At 46.1% G+C, this 23662-nt stretch overlaps 2 protein-coding genes across 3 annotated transcripts in view; both read right to left on the reverse strand.

The window, feature by feature from the left end:
- The window catches only part of LOC143942156 (uncharacterized), a 1285630-nt gene that overhangs the window by 854299 nt on the left and 407669 nt on the right, over positions 1–23662 (reverse strand). The gene's annotated exons all lie outside the window — the stretch shown is intronic.
- The window catches only part of LOC143942639 (uncharacterized), a 125333-nt gene that overhangs the window by 73007 nt on the left and 28664 nt on the right, over positions 1–23662 (reverse strand). For both annotated transcript variants that reach the window (XM_077464003.1, XM_077464004.1), the window contains exons 3-4: positions 10615–10778; positions 1962–2133 (exon numbers count right to left, since the gene is read on the reverse strand). In XM_077464003.1, coding sequence (XP_077320129.1) covers positions 1962–2133; positions 10615–10778 — 336 coding nt within the window. The remainder of the gene's footprint in view (positions 1–1961; positions 2134–10614; positions 10779–23662) is intronic.

Raw genomic sequence — 23662 nt, forward strand, 5'->3', positions numbered from 1 at the left:
AAAAACTGCCCTGGCAGTGAAAGGGTTAATACACTAAGATCTAATATGGCAGTATATTATTTATACAATCAGTCAGAACACAATATTAATCAGATCACTTATATATATTTATATATGGTCAGAATATGGGGACCTCTACCAGGGCGCTCTTTAACCACTTCAGCCACGGAGAAATTTCACTCCTTCCTGACCAGGTAATTTTTTGTGATATGGCACTGTGTCGCTTTAACTGACAATTGCGCGGTCGAGCGACGTTGTACCCAAACATAATGTCTGGCCTTTTTTTTCCCACAAATAGAGCTTTATTTTGCTGGTATTTGATCACTTCTGCTGTTTTTATATTGTGTGCACTATAAACAAAAATAGTGGCAATTTTGAAAAAAATATATATTTTTTACTTTTTTGCTATTATAAATATCCCCCAAAAATGTAATAATAAAATGTCTTCCTTAGTTTACGCCAATATGTATTCTTATACATATTTTTGGTAAAAAAAATAAAAATTGTGTATATTGATTGGTTTGTGCAAAAGTTATTGTGTCTACGAAATAGGGGATAGTTTTATGGCATTTTTATTATTTTTTTTACTAGCAATGGCAGCAAATTGTACACTTTTGACACTTTTTTGGGACCATATAAAAATGCCCTAATTACTGTATAAATGAGACTGGCAGGGAAGGGGTTAACACTAGTGATGATCAAGGGGTTAAATGTGTTCCCTGAGAGGTGTTTCTAACTGTATGGGGGCTGGGCTGACTGGAGGAGGAGAGAGATCTCTGTTCCTAATCACTAGGAACAGACAATCTCACTCTACTTCCCTGACAGAATGGGGATCTGTTTGTTTACACTGGCATATCCCTGTTCTGCTTCTCTCAAAGGCGATCGCAGGTGGACCCGCTGGCTGGCTCCCCCGCTAGTGAATTGGCACAGATTGCCGTGTACACGCCCAACTTACCATGATGGCAATTTGTGCAGCCGAGCCAACCTGCTGTACAACTGCGGCCGCTGGTCGGCAAACAGTTAATAACTACTGAGACCCCATGATGACTGCATAGACTATTTTCTGGAAAAGGTGAACTTGGTCTTTAACATTGTGCACATCTCTGCAAAGGAAACAAACTGCTACACAATATTTTTGTACAAATAAAACAGATAACAAATCACTTCCAATGATACATTTCATATTTTTAGGGTTTACATTCAATTTCCATTTTTATATCCTCCATTCCAATGTGCAGTAAAGAATGATTTTCTAAAACAAGGTTGTTTCCATGTAATCTAATATCAGTTTTCAGATAGAAATATTTTAGTAGTTCGGAGACTGGACATGGCGTTCCAGAGAAAGGGGGAGGAGTAATGTGGTCACATGGTTTACAGTCCAGAAAATAAACACATTATTAGAAATCCTATCTATACTGTTAAAATAAATATAAATTCTGATCTGACGGTGAGGATTTGTTTTGAAGATGGAAAAAAAAAGCAAATCTACCAAAGAGAAAAGGAGAGAAGAAAGATAGTGGTGAGGAGTGCGGTGTATGTGTACTGTGTTTATCACTGACAATGGAGGGACACTTGGGATAATTAGTGCCAATCATTATTTTGGGATAATTAGTGTCAATCATTATTTTGGGATAATTGGTGTCAATCATTATTTTGGGATAATTGGTGTCAATCATTATTTTGGGATAATTAGTGTCAATCATTATTTTGGGATAATTAGTGCCAATCATTATTTTGGGATAATTAGTGTCAATCATTATTTTGGGATAATTGGTGTCAATCATTATTTTGGGATAATTGGTGTCAATCATTATTTTGGGATAATTAGTGTCAATCATTATTTTGGGATAATTGGTGTCAATCATTATTTTGGGATAATTAGTGCCAATCATTATTTTGGGATAATTGGTGTCAATCATTATTTTATCACATTGTTGTCTGAAAACACAAAGTCCTGTTACCTGTCTGTGTGATCTCATCCAGAACTGACAATAAATTAGGATGAGGATGATCTTTCTGTAGTTCATAGAGACATTCCCAGAGTCCAATCACAGCTTTTCTTCCCAGATCCCGAATATCTTGTAACAAGGTGTGAGAGAAGGAAGACGGGTCTTTTTCCATTGGCTGGTATTTCTGGAAAATATAACTTATTATTGTTTCATATCTGCTGTTAAAATGTAAATAATTTTTTCTGGTATAATACATAAAATGATTCTGGGTGCTTTGAACACTCCATTCAGAAAAGAACATCTTGTTACAAGGGAGTTATACTGGGTACCGCTGACACATGCCTGAACTCTTCCTGGCCTTTGTGTGCTTTTAAATTTCTCCCATCACAATTGGATGTAATAGGACACTACCAGAGCTGCAGGTGTTCTGTCAAATATGGTGACCCATCAGATTTAGTAACGGAAGTGACATTTTGTTGTGGCCATCTTGCTACACCTCGCACTCCCCCACAGTAAGAATACAGTGAGAAGGCGGCAAGCGGACATCTTTATACACCCACCGGAGTCTTGCATTACACACTTATTTTTAACAGTTAATTCAGCTTATATAGTCAAATTAAGTATTTTGAATACAGCGGACATGGTGATCTCACATGTTTTCTAATATGATAGAACACCGCTGATTAGAAAAATCAACATCAAAACAGTCTGGAGGATTTCAAAATACTCAGTTTGACTATATAAGCCGAGTTTACTTGTAAAAATAAGTGTACAATGCAAGACTCTGGTGGGTGTAACAAGATGTCCACTTTCCGATTTCTCACTGTATCCTTACTGTGGATGAGTGAGGGGTGTACCAAGATGGCGGCGACAGAATGTCACTCCTGTTATTAAATCTGATGGGTCACCATATCTGACAGAACACAGGCAAGAGAGACAACAGATCAGATTGATACCATTCACTACAGGGGGTAATAATGGGATTCAAAATATATATTTAACCACATCCCACCTGGCCAGTAGCAAAATGATGGCCACAGCAGGGATCAGCTTTCCTTACTGAGTGTCACATGATGTACAGCAGGATAAGCCGCTCATGCGTGCCATCAGGGAAGCACAGCATGGCAATCAGTGGTGCGGTGTGTCCGTTCGACACATCGCTTCTCCGATCTAGGTAAAGAGTTTATGAGGTAGGCTCTTTACCACATGATCAGTTGTATCCAATCACAGCTGATCACATGGTAACCAGGAAGTGCTTTTTATCTGCTTTTGTCTATTTGCACCAACAGGTGTGAGTAGAGGAGAGCCAATCAGTGGCTCTCCTGATAGGGGGGTCTGCAGTGATAACCAGCGCATTGATTATCAGTGCAGACCAATCAGTGATGTCCACCATTTCCTGCCAGTAATACCAATCAGTGGCCATAAGGGATGTCAATCAGTTCCTATTAGTAATGCTAGTCAGTGCCTGCTCATCAGTGCTGCCTATCAGTGCCGCAAAACAGTGCCACCCATGAGTGCTGTCCATCAGTGCCCATCATTGCTGCTCATCAGTGCCCATAAATGTCACCCATCAGAGCCCATCCATACTGCATATCAGTGCTACCTATTCCTGCCCATCAGTGCTGCATATTTGTGCCTCCTCATCAGTGCAACCTCATCAGTGCTGCCTCATCAGTGCCCGTCAGTGAAGGAGAAAACATACTTATTTACTAAATTTTATAACAAAAACAAAAGGTTAAAGAACGTTATCTCAACATTTCATATTTCTGATATGTGCCTGCTGTACCAGGTAACTGTGTTAAACAATATCTCATTCTTTTTATTGCTTTCTTTGTGTGGAATACCAGGTGATCCTGCCAGTCCCCCTGTTTCCTATTTCAAACTGATCACTCTAGGCATTAGAGTTAATAATTCCCAGCTTTGTTCTAGCTGTGCTGGAAGAATAGCCTGCCTGTCCTCCAATGGCCGATTCCCCCCTCAGAGCCTTTTACTGGGAAGATTGGTATTCTGCTGTTTCTCCACCCCCACTTACTTAAAGCTGAGTTCCGCCGTTGGGAAAAAAATAATATAAGGACATTCGCCTGTCCAGGGAGCCCGCAATGTCACCACCCCAGCTGATCTTCATATCAACTCCCGGGTGCTGCCGCCGCCGCCATTCCTGGTAAGTGAAACCAGGCAGTGAAGACTTTTGGCTTCACTCCTTGTTCCCTACTGCACATGTGTGAGTCACGCTGCACGTTCCGTTTGGTCCCTGCGGTCTTCTCTTCTGGGACCTGTGTGTCTCCTAGAAGACAGTGAGGGAAGGAGGATTTGCCGGGCATTGCATAGATTTTGTGTATTTTCCCCGGAAGTGGGAGCAGATACCGGGATTTGACAGGCATCTTCTCCCCCTCCCCCCTGAAAGGTGCCAAATGTGACACCGGAGGGGGGAAATCAGAACGGGGAAAGTTCAATTTCTGGGTGGAGCTCCGCTTTAAACTTCTTATGCAGCAGGGAACAGAGGTTATGGAAAAGTATTTCTGATGTATTTTATATCTGTACACAAATGCTTTGCCTTTCATTTCTATTTAAACAGAATGGATTGTTTTACAAGGTGATGGTTCACAAAACACTTTAAGGGCAATTTAATAAAAGATATTTTAAAATTATGGGACGTGGCCAGATGTAGGCGAGGCAGCAAATGTTTCTTCAGAGCTCCGTCTATCCTGCACTCATCCGGTCCTCAGAAGTTTTGCCCATGTTCAGAGCATAAATCCAGGCAGGGCTCAGTGCCCTCATCCCAGGGATGCCCTCATCAGCCGCCAAGAGGACTCCGAAAGCACAGAAGGAGCACCTGACCCACTCTATGAGAGGCAGGGAGATTGGGTCCGCCCCCGCCATCTTGTCTTCTCAGTCAGCAGATCAGCGCACCAAACAGAATGCTGCAAGGATGGAACGGGTAATACACTGGGGGAGATATTCCTAATGATCCGGAGCTCTCAGCAGAGCATGAAGCAATCACCAGACCCATCCTGGAGGCCATAAGTGCGAGCAAGGCTGGACTCATTGGGGCGGATAGATCATAGACCACTGCTCTGCAGAATGCACCCTGATCAGGCATGACCTAGATAAGACCCAGGAAAGGCTGACAACAGAGGAGGACAAAGTCTCTGAGGTGGAAGATACCTCGCACTCCCATGACACACACCTATCAGAACCGAGTGATCTGGTAAGATCCCTTCCAGTGGCATTGTTATGGGGTGCAGCCCACACTTGGGTGACACCTGCCAGAGGGTGACACCAGGTTTAGACTGGCACTTTCACTCACATTGAGAGGTGCATCACGGCTCCCTCCTTCCCTTCCAAAATCTACCCAGCTCCATGCGATGTGCGGGCAGAGTGGGGGAGGAGGGAGTGAAGCAGAGACAGAGGTGCCCAGGGTCCGACCGTCCCACACACCACACACAATGTGGTTGCAATCACATCTCAGTCCCCACTGGCTACACTCACTGCCCCTTCTCAGCTCTGACATGTATACAGGCTGGGAAGAAGAGCCGAGGAGGAGGGACACCATCCACGCTACAACCCCTGCCCTGCGGTATGTAACAGGAGTACTGCAGAGGAGGGGGGCCATGGTGATTGGGAGGGGGGGATTGATATGCTGCCAGAAGTGATTTTGGGAGGGGGATAGAGGATAGGTGCTAGGGGGTGCTTTGTTTTGGGTTAGAGAGGACTTGTACTAGAAGTACAAGGAGGGGGCAGATTTGAAGTTTGACAACCCACCCCAGCACAATTCTTCTCCCCTCCCAAAGCACCCCCTAGCACATATCCTCTATTCCCAAAGATTGCATCCTAGCTCCATCCACCCCTGACCCCATCCCGCTCCATCCACCCCCTGACCCCATTCCCACTTCATCCACCCCCCCGATCCCATCCTGCTCCATCCACCCCGATCCTATCCTGCTCCATCCACCCCCAATCCCATCCTGCCCCATCTTCCCCTGGATCCCATTCCAGCTCCATCCATCCCCCAATCCTTTCTCAGATGAATCCATCCCACAAAACCCATCCTGGCTCCATCCATCACACAAAACCCATCCTGGCTCCATCCATCCCCCGATCCCATCCTGGCTCCATCCACCCCACCCCAATCCCATCCTGACTCTATCCACCCCACCCCAATCCCATCCCAGGTCCATCCATTCCCCCCGTTCCTGGCTCCATCAATCCTCCATACCATCTCAGCTTAATCCATCCCCCTGATCCCATCCTGGCTCCATCCATTCCCCCGATCCCATCCAGATGCCATCTATCACCCTGATCCCATCCCAGCTCTATCCATCTCCCGATCCCACTCCAGTTCCATCCATTCCCCCAATCCCATCCCAGATCCATCCATTGTTAGGGGGGGGAGAGCCATGCCGAAGCACAAGCCTGTTAAGTGTGTGGGGGGCCACACCATGTTTTATCACACCAGGTGACACCAGGCCTAGTGATGCCACTGATCCCTCCAACATAGGGCAGATGATGCAAAGGACAGGCAGAGAAGGAATATTATATGGGTAGTGGTATTCCCTGAGGATCAGAGGGGGCTCCACCTGTTTTGCTGAGCAAAGCTACAACATCAGTCAATGGAGCTCTGCCCTCAGATATAACTATAAAGCCTCACATTGTGTTAGCCATTGGGAACTCACCCAGAAGATCATAAAATTACATAAATGGTATAGAACCCCCCACCAATTAGCCAGAATGTTCTCCACTCACTCATCTCTATGTTGGAGAGACTGCGGTAATGTAGGCACTATACTACATATATTTTGGCACTGCAAAAACGTCTCTAGCTATTGGAGGAAACTATTTAGTATACTTGCAGAAATCACAGGGGTGCTGCAGTCCCCAAACCCGGCCCTAGCAATTCTCCATATCGGTATTGATAATTACCCACCCGAGTTCCATATAGTAGTGACACACATCCTTATCACGGCCAAGTTGGTTATAGCCCGACATTGGAAAAGTGTACTATCCCCAAATCCATCAGAAGTTCTAGTTCAAGTAAATCTAAATTATCATTATGAACGATTACTAGCTCTCAGGAAATCTTGTGGCAAAAAATTTGATTTACAGTGGAAATGTTGGACAGAGTGGTACAAGAAATAATCACTACTTTTATTAGTAGCAGGATCCCTTGAACAGATCCCAAATCACTCCATGACCCATTTAATGTCATTCAACTCTACTCTGGGTGGCCTCTCCGTCACAGCGTGATCCCAATTTGGGGTGCGGAGCCACACAGAGGTCCGAGTAATATAAGGGGTGCTGATCGACTAGAATTCCAGGTTGATCCTTAAATGTGACTGTTCGAGTTCATAATTATGGATTCATGAGTAAAGCCAGTAGACGGAAAATGTGCTGTTACTTGTAAGCGAATTTCTATAATATTCTATAATATTTGGTGATCTCCTTGAACTACTTTTGTTCTGATTTATTCCTTTTATTTTTTCTCCCTTTGTTTTTGTTTTTCTTTTGATTGATCTCTTTTGATTGACTTATTTGAGTTACTTCGATTTGTATCACTTATCGATATGTAACAACAACCACAGCTCACTGTCATCTGTAGTGTTTTATTTCCCTTTTTATTGTTTCTTTGTATCACATGGAAATCAGAAAACCTAATAAAAACGATTTTCAAAAAAAAAAAAAAGTCTATGGGACTCGAACGTTCAAAATCTAAAGTGCTAATTTTAAAGGCTAATATGCAAGTTATTGTCCTAAAAAGTGTTAGGGGACCCGGGTCCTGCCCCCAGGACATGAATCAATGCAAAAAAAAGTTTTAAAAACTGAAGTTTTTTCGGGAGCAGTGATTTTAATAATGATTAAAGTGAAACAATAAAAGTGTAATATTCCTTTAAATTTTGTACCTGGGGGGTGTCTATAGTATGCCTGTGAAGGGGCGCATGTTTCCCGTGCTTAGAACTGTCCCTGCACAAAGTGTAATTTCTGCAGGAAAAAAAGTCTTTTAAAATCACTCGCGGCTATAACAAATTGTTCGCTCCCGTAATACAGAGAACACTCATTGAAAGTCATTGATAGAAAAAAAAAGTGTGGAGTTCCCCCAAATTCAATTACCAGGCCCTTCAGGTCTGGTATGGATATTAAGGGGAACCCCGCGTCAAAAAAAAAAAAAAAATTGATGTGGGGGTCACCCTAAATATCCATACCAGACCCTTTATCCGAGCACGCAACCTGGCAGGCCGCAGGAAAAGAGGGGGGACGAGAGAGTGCCCCCCCTCCTGAACCGTACCAGGCCACATGCCCTCAACATTGGGAGGATGCTTTGGGGGTCTGTGACCCCTCAAAGCACCATGACCCCATGTTAATGGGGAAAAGGGCCTCATCCCAACAACCCTGGCCGGTGGTTGTGGGAGTCTGCGGGCGGGGGGCTTATCAGAATCTGGAAGCCCCCTTTAACAAGGGGACCCCCAGATCCTGCCCCCCCTGTTTGAAATGGTAAGGGGGTACAAAAGTACCCCTACCATTTCACAAAGAAAGTGTAAAAAATAGTTAAATAAGACAAAACACACTTTTGAAAAATTCCTTTATTAAAAATAATAAACATTAAAAAAAAAAAAAAAAAAAGATTACAGCGGTGGTAATCCACTCTTGCTATCCAGCGACGGATGATCATCTCTCCGGGGTCCAGTGACGGCTGGTCTGATACAGCGACGGGTGATTTTCAGTCCAGCGCAGTCCATCCATGCATCCGTCTTCTGTCTCCACTGTCGGAGACACTGCGGGGATCCCAGCGCCTGACGTTTCTTATATTAGGAGGGCGGGGCCACCCATCACCTGACCCCCTGATGCTAGTGAGGGAAGCCAGGGCTTCCCCAATGACGTATGGGTGACCTCCCCCCCTCTGATGTAATGCAGGTTTCCGTTACATCAGAGGGGGGCGGGGTCACCCATACGTCAGTGTTTAAATATGGCACCGCCGAGATACACAGAGCCATCCTGTGTATCTCGGCTCCTCTCACAGTCCTGCCCTATGATGGACATAACACAGGTCCAATGGCGGGACTGGGCGTGACTGTGAGCAGAGCCGATATACATACATAGCCGAGTCTACTCGGCTAGTTTTGGCTCCTCTCACAGTCAAGCCCAGTCCCTGTGTTATGTCCATCATAGGGCAGGACTGGGCATGACTGAGTGGAGCCGAGACTAGCCGAGTACACTCGACTATGTATGTACATCGGTGCCGCTCGCTCAACCACTTGAGTGGGGAATCACTGGGGATCGGCGTGTAACATGCACCCACGATTTTCTAACTGATTTTAATGGGAAAAACGATAAATATGACACACACACACACTAGATATAATACAAGTACATATAGAACTTGTTATATATATTGCCTTTTGATATACACACACAAGTATATGATGCATACAGGACACATATCCATAAACCCCTCTTCCTCTCTATAGACCAGACACCAGCATACATATCCATGTACACACAGGTCAATGAACAAATATAAATCACACCTATCCATGGTGTACAGTACACATATCTATGATGGATACCCATAGATCACATCCTTCTCCTCCTCCACGGAGCCAACTTTCACCTCCATAGACCACAGACACCATATCCATGTACATACAGGTCTATCTATGATAAACAAAAATAGATCAACATTTCCAAGGTGTACACAGATCTATGACGTATAAATGTAGATCTCTCTCCCACACACACAAACACACACACACACACACATGCATACATATAGAAGACACACAGAGGTCTATGAAGGTGAAGGACACCTATAGATTCCCCCCCAGGACTCACCCAGTATGATAATGATGGTGTCATTCCCCTTTGATGTCCAGGATGAACTTGTCCTCTCTCTGGATCTCGGCGGTGTTGAGAGGGCAGAAGCGGCACATCACCTTGATGCTGCATTCAGCATGGTCTGCCATCTTTCTGGGGGGTCACAGCTCAGCTCATCAATAGAAGTAGTACAATAGGAAAGGGGGAATCCTCGATCAATCAGCCTCCAGCCTGGACACTACATGGTGGCAATCACAAGGAGGCCCTCCAGGAGATCAGCCCAGCCATCCTGCATCGTAAGCACCACCATCCACCTTCAACTGCCAGCTTTGTCACTTCACTGCATCACTGGGTCCCTCCCTGAGCATACTCCCTGGCCTCCCTTCTTGTCTGTCTGCCGCAGGGCATGCTGGGATTTGTAGTTTGGAGGCAGGTCTGGCGGGTGCTGGGGGTGGGCAGGATCCTGCATAGAATTTGATGTGCAAAATTCCTATAGTGTCACTACTGGACAACGATGAGACTTAAAGGGGCACTAAAAGAAATATGTTTCAGTTCCGCCCCGTCCATTTCTTGTTTTCACTGTGTGTTCAGTGGAGAGGGGAGGGGCAGGTGCGCCCCTAGTGGCGGTAAATGTAATTGCGGTAACGTTGCCCGAGTAATGAGAACGGTGTTACCATGAGCGGAAGAGTCAGATTACTCGTTACCCTCTAAAGTAATGGCGTTAAGTAAAGCTGTTTACTTTAACTCAGTTAGTTACATCACTAATTATAAAGGACTCTATGTTTGCAACTATGAATCAGAGTTCCCCTTTATTTATACATATATTGCTGTACGTAATTTATAAATCAATTTTTCTTACCTCTGTGTTTAAGACATTCCGAGATGTTAGTTCCACCAGGACAGAATGAAGAAGATTTATGTTCTCCAGGATGTAGATCAGATCATCTCTATAATGCTCATATATCCTCCTCAGTGATGGATCATCATATGATGACAGCTGACGGCGGAGCCTCCTGATGTCCTCTAAAAAACACAGAAATTATTTTTCTGATTTATAAATGATGCAAATTAATACCCAGCATGAATTTTTATCTCACTGGAGATCTCTGCAATTGGGAAAAGTAGCACTGGAGGTGAGAATCACTATGAGGATCAATACATTAATTGCTCTGCAATTGGGGAATTATTTTTGCACATCCAAGCTAACGAGCTATACATCGTCACTGAGAACTTTCTGCTTTAACTATTTAAAGCCTAACTACAGATCAATAAAAAGTAAAGGAGAGAGAGAGAGAGAGAGAGAGAGAGAAAGAGATTATATATATGTTCCTAGATTGTAAACTCTAACAAGAGAGCCCTCTGACTCCTCCTGTATTGAATTTTATTGTAACTGTAATGTCTGCCCTCATGTTGTAAAGCACTGCACAAACTGTTGGCGATATATAAATCCTGTATAATAATAATAATAATAATAATAATAATAAAGCGGTTCTTCACCCTAAAGGGGAAGTTCCATTAATCTGATCCCTCCCCCCTCCGGTGCCATAATCGGCACCTTTCAGGGGGGAGGGGGGTGCAGTTACCTGGATAATCCAGGTATCTGTACCCACTTTCGGGCAGACTGCCTCAGACCCCCGCAGCCGCCCCCCCTCCCCCCCACGTTGTGTTCTGGGAAACACACAGTTCCCAGGACACAGCGGGGGACCAGAAGAGACGCGCAGCGCGACTCGCGCATGCGTAGTAGGAAACCGGGCAGTGAAGCCGCGATGCTTCACTTCCCGATTCCCTGACAGAGGATGGCGGCGGGGGCAGAAGCAAGACGAGCGATCGCTCATCATCTGCCGCCGACATCGCTGGACCCTGGGACAGGTAAGTGTGATTTTATTAAAAGTCAGCAGCTGCAATATTAGTAGCTGCTGGCTTTTAATATTTTTTTTTTAGGTGCAGAACCACTTTAATTTATTTAAAATACTCCCCTGCAGTATCTCCTTTTTTACCACTAGATGGTGCTCCTCTCGCAGGTAGAATGATGCCCAGTGTCATTCATCCCATTTTCTATGAGCTCAGGGTATCAAAGCCCCCTAGGGGAGTAACCTCAGACCCATCTGGACTTACAGGAGAATACTGAAGGGAGTATTCTACATCATTCAGTACCGGCCCACTGCGGAGGACAGAAGAGGACCAGAACATAGAGCCTGGGAATAAAGGGATTTATAATTATTTTTACAATGCAAAAATGAAATGCAAAGGGGATGAAGGGAAATTGGGAGTGCTGGAATTGGGTTGGCTGAATGTACCAAGTTGACCAATCAATCAACTTGGGTACAACCAGCCTGTCAGATTTTACATATGATAATCACTAGTGGTTGGTATAGCCCCTAGCAATAATCACTGTCTTCTCCCGATGGGGATAGCTTACCCCACCCCCACAGGGAGAATGGCACCAATGTTTTTACTGGCAAAAATCATGACATTTACTGACAGAGTCACTTTTTTTACTGACAATGTAAAAAAGTACCTAAACAGTACACATATAAATTTTTACCTATAAACATATAGCTAAGTGCTATTAGCAATGTGTTTACGTTAACCACTTCAGCCCCGGAGGATTTTACCCCCTTCCTGATCAGAGCCCTTTTTGCGATTCAGCACTGCGCCACTTTAACTTACAATTGCGCAGTCATGCGACGCTGTACCCAAACAAATTGACTTCCTTTTTTTCCCACAAATAGAGCTTTCTTTTGGTGGTATTTGATCACCTCTGTAGTTTTTCTTTTTTGCGCTATGAACAAAAAAGGGTGTCAATTTTGAAAAAAAACGCAATATTTTTTACTTTTTGCTATAGTAAATATCCCCCAAAAATATATATATATTTTTTTCCCTCAATTTAGGCCGATATATATTCTTCTACATATTTTTGGTAAAAAAAAAAAAAAAAAAAAATCACAATAAGCGCATATTGATTGCTTTGTGCAAAATTTATAGCGTCTAAAAAATAGGGGATAGTTTTATGGCATTTTTTTTTATTAGTAATGGTGGTGATCTGTGATTTTTATTGGGACTGCAACATTATGGTGGACAAAGTGGACATTTTTGACACCATTTTTATTAATACAGCGATCAATGCTATACAAATGCATTGATTACTGTGCAAATTACATTGTCAGTGAAGGGGTTAACCACTAGGGGCAGTCAAGGGGTTAAGTGTGTCCTAGGGAGTGATTCTAACTGTTACAGGGCTGTACTTCAACATACAGAACAGTGATCACAGCTCTCAATGAGAGAGAGCTGTGATCACTGTCCTGTCACTAGGCAGAACGGGAAATGCTTTGTTTACAAAAGCATCTCCCCGTTCTACCTCTCCGTGCCATGATCATGGGCACTTGGCAGACATCGAGTCCACAGGACCCGCTCACCCACACCACCGGCCGCAGGCACACACCCGCGACACCACTTCTTAAAGAGGACATACCTGTACGCCCTTTTGCCTATAAGTGGCATTCTGCTGACCTACATTGGAGTGCGTTGGTCAGCAAGCAGTTAAACAAAAGTCAAAAATTATATTTCTCCACTGACAATGAAGGTCAGGTTACTATAACCCAGCCAGCACAGAGTTCCCCTTATATCAGAGTCTGCAGGATTCACCCTTACAGTAAGAAATCTTATGTAAGGGGGAACGCTGCAGATCATGATCTACTGTAAGTGGGAACTCTGATGTAAGGGGCAGCTCTGGTGACCAGAGACCACCTTATGTTAGAGTCCACTGCACTCCCTTTACATCAGAGTTCCCAATTACAACAGTGTCTCCAGACTGAATTCCCCCTTGCACGGTAAGGGGGAATTCTGCAGACTCTAATGTAAAGGGGAACACTGGGAACTCTAATGTGGGGGGCACTCTGGTGACCAGAGACCACCTTCTGCAGAGTGAATACACTAAGGTAAGGAGTTGTTACTAATATAGGGGGAATCTATATATCAGTGCCCCCTTACATTATTGTATTCACTCCCCCTTTCATCAGCAACCCCCCAGACTGGTCTAGCGGCTCTGCCACTGACAACCTATCAGGTGCACTGTGCAGGGCTCAGTCAGATGGCTCCAGCTTTGCAGTTCTGGTTTTAGCCTATAGTCTCCTCTCCACGGTCCACACTTGTCGGACTCTTTCCATGACTTCCATCCTGATGATGCTCCCACTCTTGACTACTCCCCCAATTCCTGCTCAGAGACTGCAGATATGATACAGAAGATGGTTAGAAGCTGTAGATATGTTACAGAACATGGTCAGAAACTGTGGACAGAATACAGTAACAGATGGTTAGAGGCTGTGGACAGGATACAGTAACAGATGGTTAGAGGCTGCAGACAGGATACAGTAACAGATGGTAAGAGGCTGCAGACAGGATACAGTAACAGATGGTTAGAGGCTGCAGACAGGATACAGTAACAGATGGTTAGAGGCTGCAGACAGGATACAGTAACAGATGGATGGAGGCTGCGGACATGGTAGTTTCCTCCTTTGTCCCCTTCATATTATGTCTCCACATCAGGCAGTGTCTGCCTTCTGACACTGTGTCCTTTTCACCTCTCCAGTCAGGCACTGACACTGTGCACATCAGTGTCCTCCTCTGCCGGGCTGGCTTCACCCCCCAGTAATGTCCTCCTGATTCCTGAGTCCTATGCTGCTTTTACTTATGCTCCTCTCCTCTCAGTCCCATCATTCATGTACAACCAGAATGACCAGCAATTCATTTTTACCAAATAGTACTGCTCACACACACACTGTTCTCCTTTCTCACCATTTTAACAACAAATAGCCTTCTCCTCTATCCTACCCTCAGCTGTTACCACCAAATACATCCCTCTCCTCAACTTCACACTCAGTTCTGCCTTCAGTCCATTTGTGTTCACACAACAATTGATCTGACAGCTCACCCTCCTCCCCCCTCCTACTACAGCTCCACATTCCTGGCATATTGTTCTTCCTGTCACCAACTACCATCCAGCTCACCTCTTCCCATTGCCAGCACTTAATAGCAATCCCCCCATTGTTCATTTATGCCCTGCTCCATCCATCCCATCCATGCATGCCCTACATTCCTCCTGCTTCATCTCCTGTCAACAACAGCACATAATCCAGATGCTGCCCTCTTCCAACACTCAAGTCCCCTCCTTCAGGTTGTTCCTCACCCACAACCTTATCACTCCCACAACACCCATCACCCCCACCCCGACCACTACCTCTCTGCAGTGTCCGCAGCATTGCCCCTGTGCCACCACAGGGAATGAATGCCTTCAATTTAAAAATGGCACCAGGCAGTGACATTGTGTTACTGTGCATACGCACAAGCCTGTACGATGTTTCCTGAGTCCTGCAGGCTTCGGAACGGCACATGCACAGTTGCATGGTCGGCCTGCAGCCAACTTTTTTATGACAGTGCTGCCCGTAATGGACATTTACAGGCATCCCGAAAGTGGGGTAAAATTTACCAGCTGCCCATAGAGGCCCAATGATGCACCGCCCAAGAGGCACTAATCGCTCTGGTTGAGTGTGCTTTAACATGAAAAGGAGGAATTTTCTTCTTTAACCACTTGCCGACCGCCGCACGCCGATGTACGTTGGCAGAATGGCACGAGCAGGCATATTGGCGTACAGGTACGTCCATGCCTTCCCGCGGGTGGGGGGCCCGATCGGGTCCCCCCCGCCCCCCCCCAGTGCCAGCGGCGGTCGGATTCCGTCCAGGAGCGATCCGGGATGAGGGGGCGGCCATTCATTCATGGCCACCCCCTCGCGATCATTCCTGACGAATGAAATCCCTCCTCTACATCACTTCCTCTCCTGTATTGTAAACACAGGCAGAGGAAGTGATGTAATCTCTCCTCGTGTCGGTCTTTTTCTTTCTGGCACCGAGGAGAGAGGATCAGTGAGTTGCACCAACACTACACTACAGAGTAGAACACGCCAGGCACACTTTCACCCCCCTCCTTCACCCCCCCACCCACAGTCACAGTGACACCAATTGCATTTTTTTTTATTATTATTATTGCATTGGTGTCATTTGTGACTTCAAAAACTGTTAGGGCAGTTAGGGTAAGCCCCCTTTAGGTCTAGGGTACCCCCTAACCCCCCCAATAAAGGTTTAACCCCCTGATCACCCCCCGTCGCCAGTGTCACTAATAAGCGATAGTTTTTCTGATCGCTGTATTAGTGTCATAGGTGACGCTAGTTAGGCAGGTAGGTATTTAGGTTCACCGCAGCTTTTTATAGCGCCAGGGACCCCCATATACTACCGCATAAAGCCCCCTGATTGCCCCCTAGTTAACCCTTTCCCCAGTGATCACCATATAACTGTTACAGGTGACGCTGGTTGGTTATTTATTTTCTTATAGCATCAGGGCACCCGCCATTTATTACCTAATAAAGGTTTAACCTCCTAATCACCCGGCGGGTGATAGAAGTTTGAGGGTCAGATAAGGTCTGCGTCAGGTTAGTGCCAGTACCGCTAACACCCACGCGCAAAGCATACACCTCCCTTATTAATATAGTATCTGAACAGATCAAGATCTGATCTGATCAGATCTATATTAGCGTCGCTAGCAGTTTAGGTTTCCCAAAAACGCATTGTTAGCGGGATCAGCCCAGATACCTGCTAGCACCTGCGTTTAGCCCCTCCGCCAAGCCCAGCCCACCCAAGTGCAGTATCGATCGATCACTGTCACTTACAAAACACAACACACATAACTGCAGCATTCACAGAGTCAGGCCTGATCCCTGCGATCACCAACAGTTTTTTTTGTAGCGTTTTAATACAGTCGCTGACAGCCTAGGTGCTTTTTTACCTGCGAGTCTCACTAGAGTACCCCCAAATTTAGAGCCCAAAATGGCAAAGCGAAGGTACACTAGTGAAGATGCCTACACATTACTGAGCAGGACAGATAGTGAAGAGGAAGTCACTCATCTGTCAGAGTCAAGCTCAGAATACAATCCTGTAGAGGACAGTGGCTCCATGACAGATAGCTCTGGCGACGGAGATGAGGGCCCTGTTAAGGGCAGGTGTACCCGATCCCGAATTTTTTCTGTTGTTCAGGTGCAGGAACCGCAGGTCCCTCGTATGGAGCAGAGACGTACTAGAGCCACTCATCCTTCTGGTGAACTGGCAAGCACCAGCGGCCTAGTACACCCTGGACGTACATCCAGCACTGCAGTAGCACGTGGTGACGTGGCGAGTCCCATAAGTGCAGTTCAAGCTGGCAAGCACAAGTAGTGTCCCGCTGCCACCAAGACAAAGACAGGCCCGTCGTACCCATAGTGCCCTTCCTGCAGAATTCGCCAATCCTGATTGGGTGCCCACCACTTCTGCAGAACCCGTACTTCCCCCATTCACTGGCCAACCTGGCATTAACGTAGAAACAGTTGATTTTACGACACTTGATTTTTACTCACTGTTTTTCACCGAAGATCTCTATAGATCTATTGTGGACCAAAGCAATTTGTACGCTGGTCAACACATCGCCACTGTTCCCCAGTCCGCCCTTGCCAGATAATGGAAACCAATTACGGTTTCCGAATTTAAAGCGGGATTCCACCCTAAAGTGGAACCTCCGCTTATCGGATTCCCTCCCCCCCTCCGGTGTCACAATTGACACCTTTCAGGGGGGAGGGGGTGGAGATACCTGTCAAAGACAGGTATTTTCACCCACTTCTGGGCATAGACTCCCGTGGGAGTTTACGCCATTTCCTGCCCTGCCGCGCTGTCTGCTGGGACACACACGGGTCCCAGTGACAGCGCAGAGATTTTCTATTGCGCGGCGCAGCTCGCGCATGCGCAGTAGGGAACCGGGAAGTGAAGCCGATTCACTTCACTTCCTGATTCCCTCACCTAGAATGGTGGCGGCAACAGCCGAGAGCCGATCGATCGATCGGCATCACTGGAACGTGGGACAGTTAAGTGTCCATTTATTAAAAGTCAGCAGCTGTAGTATTTATAGCTGCTGGCTTTTAATATTTTTTTTTGGGTGCAATCCCTCTTTAAGATCTTTCTGGGCCTCTCCCTCAACATGGGCATAACCAAAAAGAGTGAGTTGCGGTCATATTGGTCCACTGACCCAATTCACCATATGCGCGTGTTCTCTGCTTCCATGTCCAGGGCACGATACGAGCAGATTTTGTGGTTCATGCATTTCAATGACAATGAACTCTGTCGTCCTCGTGGAGACCCTGCATACGATCGGCTCTACAAAATTCGGCCCCTCATAAACCACTTCAACCAACGTTTTGCAGACTTGTTTACTCCCCATCAAGTTGTCTGCGTTGAGGAGTCCCTGATTAAATTTTCTGGTCGCTTGTCATTCAAACAATACATTCCCAACAAGTGTTCCAGATACGGGGTCAAGGTGTATAAGCTCTGTGACAAGGCCACAGGCTATACACGTAGTTTTATGGTTTATGAGGGTAAAGATAGTCACATAGAGCAGGAGAACTGCCCTGACTACATAGGAAGCGCTGGCAAGATAGTGTGGAAATTGGTGTCACCCTTATTCGGAAAGGGGTACCATTTATATGTGGACAATTATTACACGAGCGTGCCACTGTTTAGTCACTTGTTTGATCAGCAGATTGGAGCATGTGGCACCGTGCGACCTAATCGCTGGGGCTTTCCCCAGCGGCTTGTAGAGTCCCGTCTTAGGCTGGGGGAGAGAGCCTGCTTGCGGAGTAATAATTTGCTCGCTATGAAGTGGAGGGATAATAAGAATGTTTTCGTTCTTACCTCCCTTCATGCAGACACGACGGTCCAAATTCCTACGGCGACTGGTATTGTGGAGAAACCCCTCTGTGTCCACAAATACAGTGTATTTTTGTATACAAATACAAAAAGTGTCTGTTTATTTATTCCAATTTGCTATGCTGAATGCTTATGTGCTACACAGAGCTTCAGGACGGACTGGATCCTTCCTTAAATTCCAGGAGGATATCGTCAGAGCCCTTCTGTATCCAGGCGGTGCTCCACCTCACCTTCCCCAACCAGATGCAGTATGCCAGCTGCATGAGAGGCATTATCCTTATGTCCTCCCGCATACCCCTACCCAACGAGCCCCCCAAAGAAAATGTCGTGTCTGCAGAAAGCGCGGATATAGGCGTGACACCCGTCATTGTCCCCGCTGTCCTGACAATCCTGGTCTTTGCATTGGTGAATGTTTTGAATGCTACCATGAACTAGTTGAGTATTAGCGTAGGGTACAGCATTGCACAGGCTAGGCACACGTTCACAGGGTCTCCCAAGATGCCATCGCATTTTGAGAGACCCAAACCACTGGAACCATTACAACAGAAGTGTTAAAGTTACATAAAAAAGTGTTTAAAAAAAAAAAAAGTAAAAAACCAAAAAAATATAAAATAAAAAAACAAAAATAGTTGTTGTTTTATTGTTCTCTCTCTCTCTCTCTCTATTCTCTCTCTATTGTTCTGCTCCTTTGTACTGTATTCTATTCTGCAATGTTTTATTGTTAACCATTTTTTGTTTTCAGGTACGCCATTCAGCTGCAGCGTGGATTTATTTATCTTGACAGCAACAGCGTTTTGCTCCCACGATGCATAAAGCTGCGACTCCAGCACTGTCGGAGGTGATTTCACCACCACAGTTAAAAAAGAGTATATATGCCGAAGCATGGGGGCATAAGGGGTGGAGGAGCGATTTGCTCCTACCTTTTGCGGGAGGATGCCCCCATGCTTCGGCATATATATATATTTTAGGCACAAATTGTGTTAAATGTGTTATTTTTTGCTATTTTTTTTGTATTTGCTTTGCAGGTATGGTAAGTCCTACTGTTATACTGTAATGTTACTTTGTTTTATTGTTAACCATCATTTGATTAGCAGGTACGCCATTCTGCTGCAGCGTGGATTTATTTATCTTGACAGCAACAGCGTTTTGCTCCCACGATACATAAAGCCGGGACTCCAGCACTGTCGGAGGTGATTTCACCAGTACAGATAAAAAAAGAGCATATATGCCGAAGCATGGGGGCAGAAGGGGTGGAGGAGCAATTTGCTCCTAACTTTTGCGGGAGGATGCCCCCATGCTTCGGCATATATAAATGGTGCATGTATGCCCACCATTAGAAGTGGGTGGATGAAGGGAGGTATTCTAATGGTGGGCATACCCACCGATCAATATTTTTTTTTTCGTTCAGCCCACAGGCTTGAAAAAAAAATTTCAATATATGCCCAACCAGTTCCAGCAACATACTGGTATGTTGCTGGACTTTGAGTGCTTATACCAGAATGATGCCTGCAGGTTTAGGTATCATCTTGGTATCATTCTTTTCAGCCAGCGGTCGGCTTTTATGTAAAAGCAATCCTAGCAGCTAATTAGCCTATAGAATGCTTTTACAAGCAGTGGGAGGGAATGCCCCCCCACCCTCTTCCATGGTTTTCTCAGGCTCTCCTGTCCCAACAGGGAACCTGAGAATGCAGCCGGTGGTTCAGCCAGCTGACCATAGAGCTGATCAGAGACCAGAATGGCTCCAATCATCTCTATGGCCTAAGACACCGGAAGCTACGAGCATTTCATGACTTAGATTTTGCGGGATGTAAACAGCGCCATTGGGAAATTGGGAAAGCATTTTATCACACCGATCTTGGTGTAGTCAAATGCTTTGAGGACAGAGGAGAGATCTAGGGTCTGATAGACCCTCATTTTTTCAAAAAAGAGTACCTGTCACTACCTATTGCAATCATAGGGGATATTCCCTGAGATAACAATAAAAATGATAAAAATATATATATATAAAATGAAAGGAACAGTTTAAAAATAAAATAAAAAAGCAAAATAAATAATAAAAAACAAAAAAACAAACACCCCTGTCCCCCCTGCTAAGGCGCAACGTCGCAAGCAAACGTCGGTCTGGCATCATATGTAAACAGCAATTGCACCATGCATGTGAGGTATCACCACGAAGGTCAGATCGAGGGTACTAGTTTTAGTAGTAGACCTCCTCCGTAAATCTAAAGTGGTCACCTGTAAAGGCATTTAAAGGCTTTTAAAAATGTATGTAGTTTGCCACCGATGCACGTTTCTGCGCAATTTTAAAGCGTGTTGTGTTTGGTATCCACGTACTCAGCCAAAGATCATATTTTTTATTTCATCAAACATTTGGGCAATATAGTGATTTTTAGTGCATTAAAATGAAAAAAAATGTGTTTTTTTCCCAAAAAATGCGTTTGAAAAATTGCTGCACAAATACCGTGTGAAAAAAAAAATGAAACACCCACCATTTTAATCTGTAGGGCTTTTGCTTTTAACCACTTGCTTACTGGGCACTTAAACACCCTTCCTGACCAGACCAATTTTCAGCTTTTGGTGCTCTCACACTTTGAATGACAATTACTCAGTCATGCAACACTGCACCCAAATTAATTTTGTGTCCTTTTTTTCCCACAAATAGAGCTTTCTTTTGGTGGTATTTGATCACCTCTGGGGTTTTTATTTTTTGCGCTATAAATGAAAAAAGACCGAAAATTTGGGGAAAAAAAACGCATATTTCTTTGTTTCTGTGATAAAATTTTGCAAATTATAATTTTTTTTTCCATACATTTTGGCCACAATTTATACTGCTACATATCTTTGGTAAAAATAACCCAAATTAGTGGATATTATTTGGTCTTTGTGAAAGTTATAGAGTCTACAAACTATGGTGCGAATCGCACAAAATTGATCACATCTGATGTACTGGTGGCCGATCTCATTTCTTGTGACCCGAACAAGTCAGGAAAGTACAAATACCCCCCAAATGACCCCTTTTTTGAAAGTAGACATTCCAAGGTATTTACTAAGATGCATGGTGAGGTTTTTGATGTTGTCATCTTTTTCCCACAATTCTTTGCAAAATGAAGATTTTTTTTTTTTCCCTCACAAAATTTTCAATGTCTCTCACATGGCATGTGTATACCACAAATGACACCCCAAAATACGTTCTGCAACTCCTTCTGAGTATTACGATACCAAATGTGTGGGACTTTTACACAGCCTGGCCACATAAAGAGGCCCAATATTGAAATAGCACCTTCAGGCGTTCTAGGAGCATAAATTACACATTTCATTTCTCAACCACCTATTACATTTTTGAAGGACCTGAAGCACCAGGACAATGGAAATGCCCACAAAGTGACCCCATTTTGGAAAGCTAACACCCCAACGTATAATCTATGAGGCATAATGAGTCGTTTGAATGGTTCATTTTTTTCCAGAAGTTTTGGGAAAATGTGGGAAAAAAATGAAAACGCATTTTTTTTACGCAAAGTTGTCCATTTATAAGATATTTCCAACGCATAGCATGTACATAGCAAAAATAACACCCCAAAATATGTTCTACTACTCCTCCTGAGTATAACGATACCAAATGTGTGAGACTTTTACACAGCCTGGCCACATACAGAGGCCCAATATTGAAATAGCACCATCAGGCGTTCTAGGAGCATAAATTACACATCTTATTTCTCAACCACCTATTACAGTTTTGAAGGCCCTGGAGCACCAGGACAATGGAAATGCCCACAAAGTGACCCCACGTGGCACTGACGACACGTGGCACTGACAGATGGCACTGGAGGCAGATGGAATTTGAGGCAGATGGGGCTGACAGATGGGGCTGGCAGATGGGGCTGGCAGATGGGGCTGGGGCTGGCACTGGCAGATGGCACTGGCAGATGGTGCTGGCTATTTGCTCTGGCTAATTGCTCTGGCAGATGGCACTGCAGCTGACAGATGGCACTGGCGCTGGCAGGTGGCACTGGCAGGTGGCACTGGGGCTGACGGCACTGGGGCTGATGGCACTGGGGCTGACGGATGGCACTGGCAGGTGGCACTGGCAGGTGGCACTGGCAGGTGGCACTGGCACGTGGCACTGGCGGCACTGGGGTTGGCGGCACTGGCAGGTGGCACTGGCAGGTGGCACTGGCAGGTGGCACTGGCACGTGGCACTGGGGCTGGCGGCACTGGGGCTGACGGATGGCACTGGCTCTGGCAGGTGGCACTGGCGCTAGCAGGTGGCACTGGCAGGTGGCACTGGCAAGTGGCACTGGTGGCACTGGTGGTGGCAGGTGGCACTGGCAGGTGGCACTGGCAGGTGGCACTGGCAGGTGGCACTGGCAGGTGGCACTGGCGGCACGGACGGCACTGGGGCTAACGGCACTGGGGCTGACGGATGGCACTGGCAGGCGGCACTAGCAGGTGGCACTGGGGCTGACGGCACTGGGGCTGACGGGTGGCGCTGGCGGGTGGCACTGGCAGGTGGCACTGGCACTGGCGGCACTGGGGCTGGCGGCACTGGCAGGTGGCACTGGCAGGTGGCACTGGGGCTGGCGGCACTGGGGCTGGCGGCACTGGGGCTGACGGATGGCACTGGCTCTGGCAGGTGGCACTGGCGCTAGCAGGTGGCACTGGCAGGTGGCACTAGCAAGTGGCACTGGCGGCACTGGTGGTGGCAGGTGGCACTGGCAGGTGGCACTGGCACTGGGGCTGATGGATGGCACTGGCGCTGGCAGGTGGCACTGGCGCTGGCACTGGCAGGTGGCACTGGCACTGGCGGCACTGACGGCACTGGGGCTAACGGCACTGGGGCTGACGGATGGCACTGGCAGGCGGCACTAGCAGGTGGCACTGGCAGGTGGCACTGGGGCTGACGGCACTGACGGCACTGGGGCTGACGGATGGCACTGGGGCTGACGGGTGGCGCTGGCAGGTGGCACTGGCACGTGGCACTGGGGCTGGCGGCACTGGGGCTGGCAGCACTGGCAGGTGGCACTGGCGCTGGCAGGTGGCACTGGCGCTGGCGGCACTGGGGCTGACGGATGGCACTGGCTCTGGCAGGTGGCACTGGCGCTAGCAGGTGGCACTGGCAGGTGGCACTAGCA

The sequence above is a fragment of the Lithobates pipiens genome, unplaced genomic scaffold, assembly GCF_037356315.1.
Source record: "Lithobates pipiens isolate NorthernLeopardFrog02 unplaced genomic scaffold, aLitPip1_a1.2 Scaffold_30, whole genome shotgun sequence".
Lineage (NCBI taxonomy): Eukaryota > Metazoa > Chordata > Amphibia > Anura > Ranidae > Lithobates > Lithobates pipiens.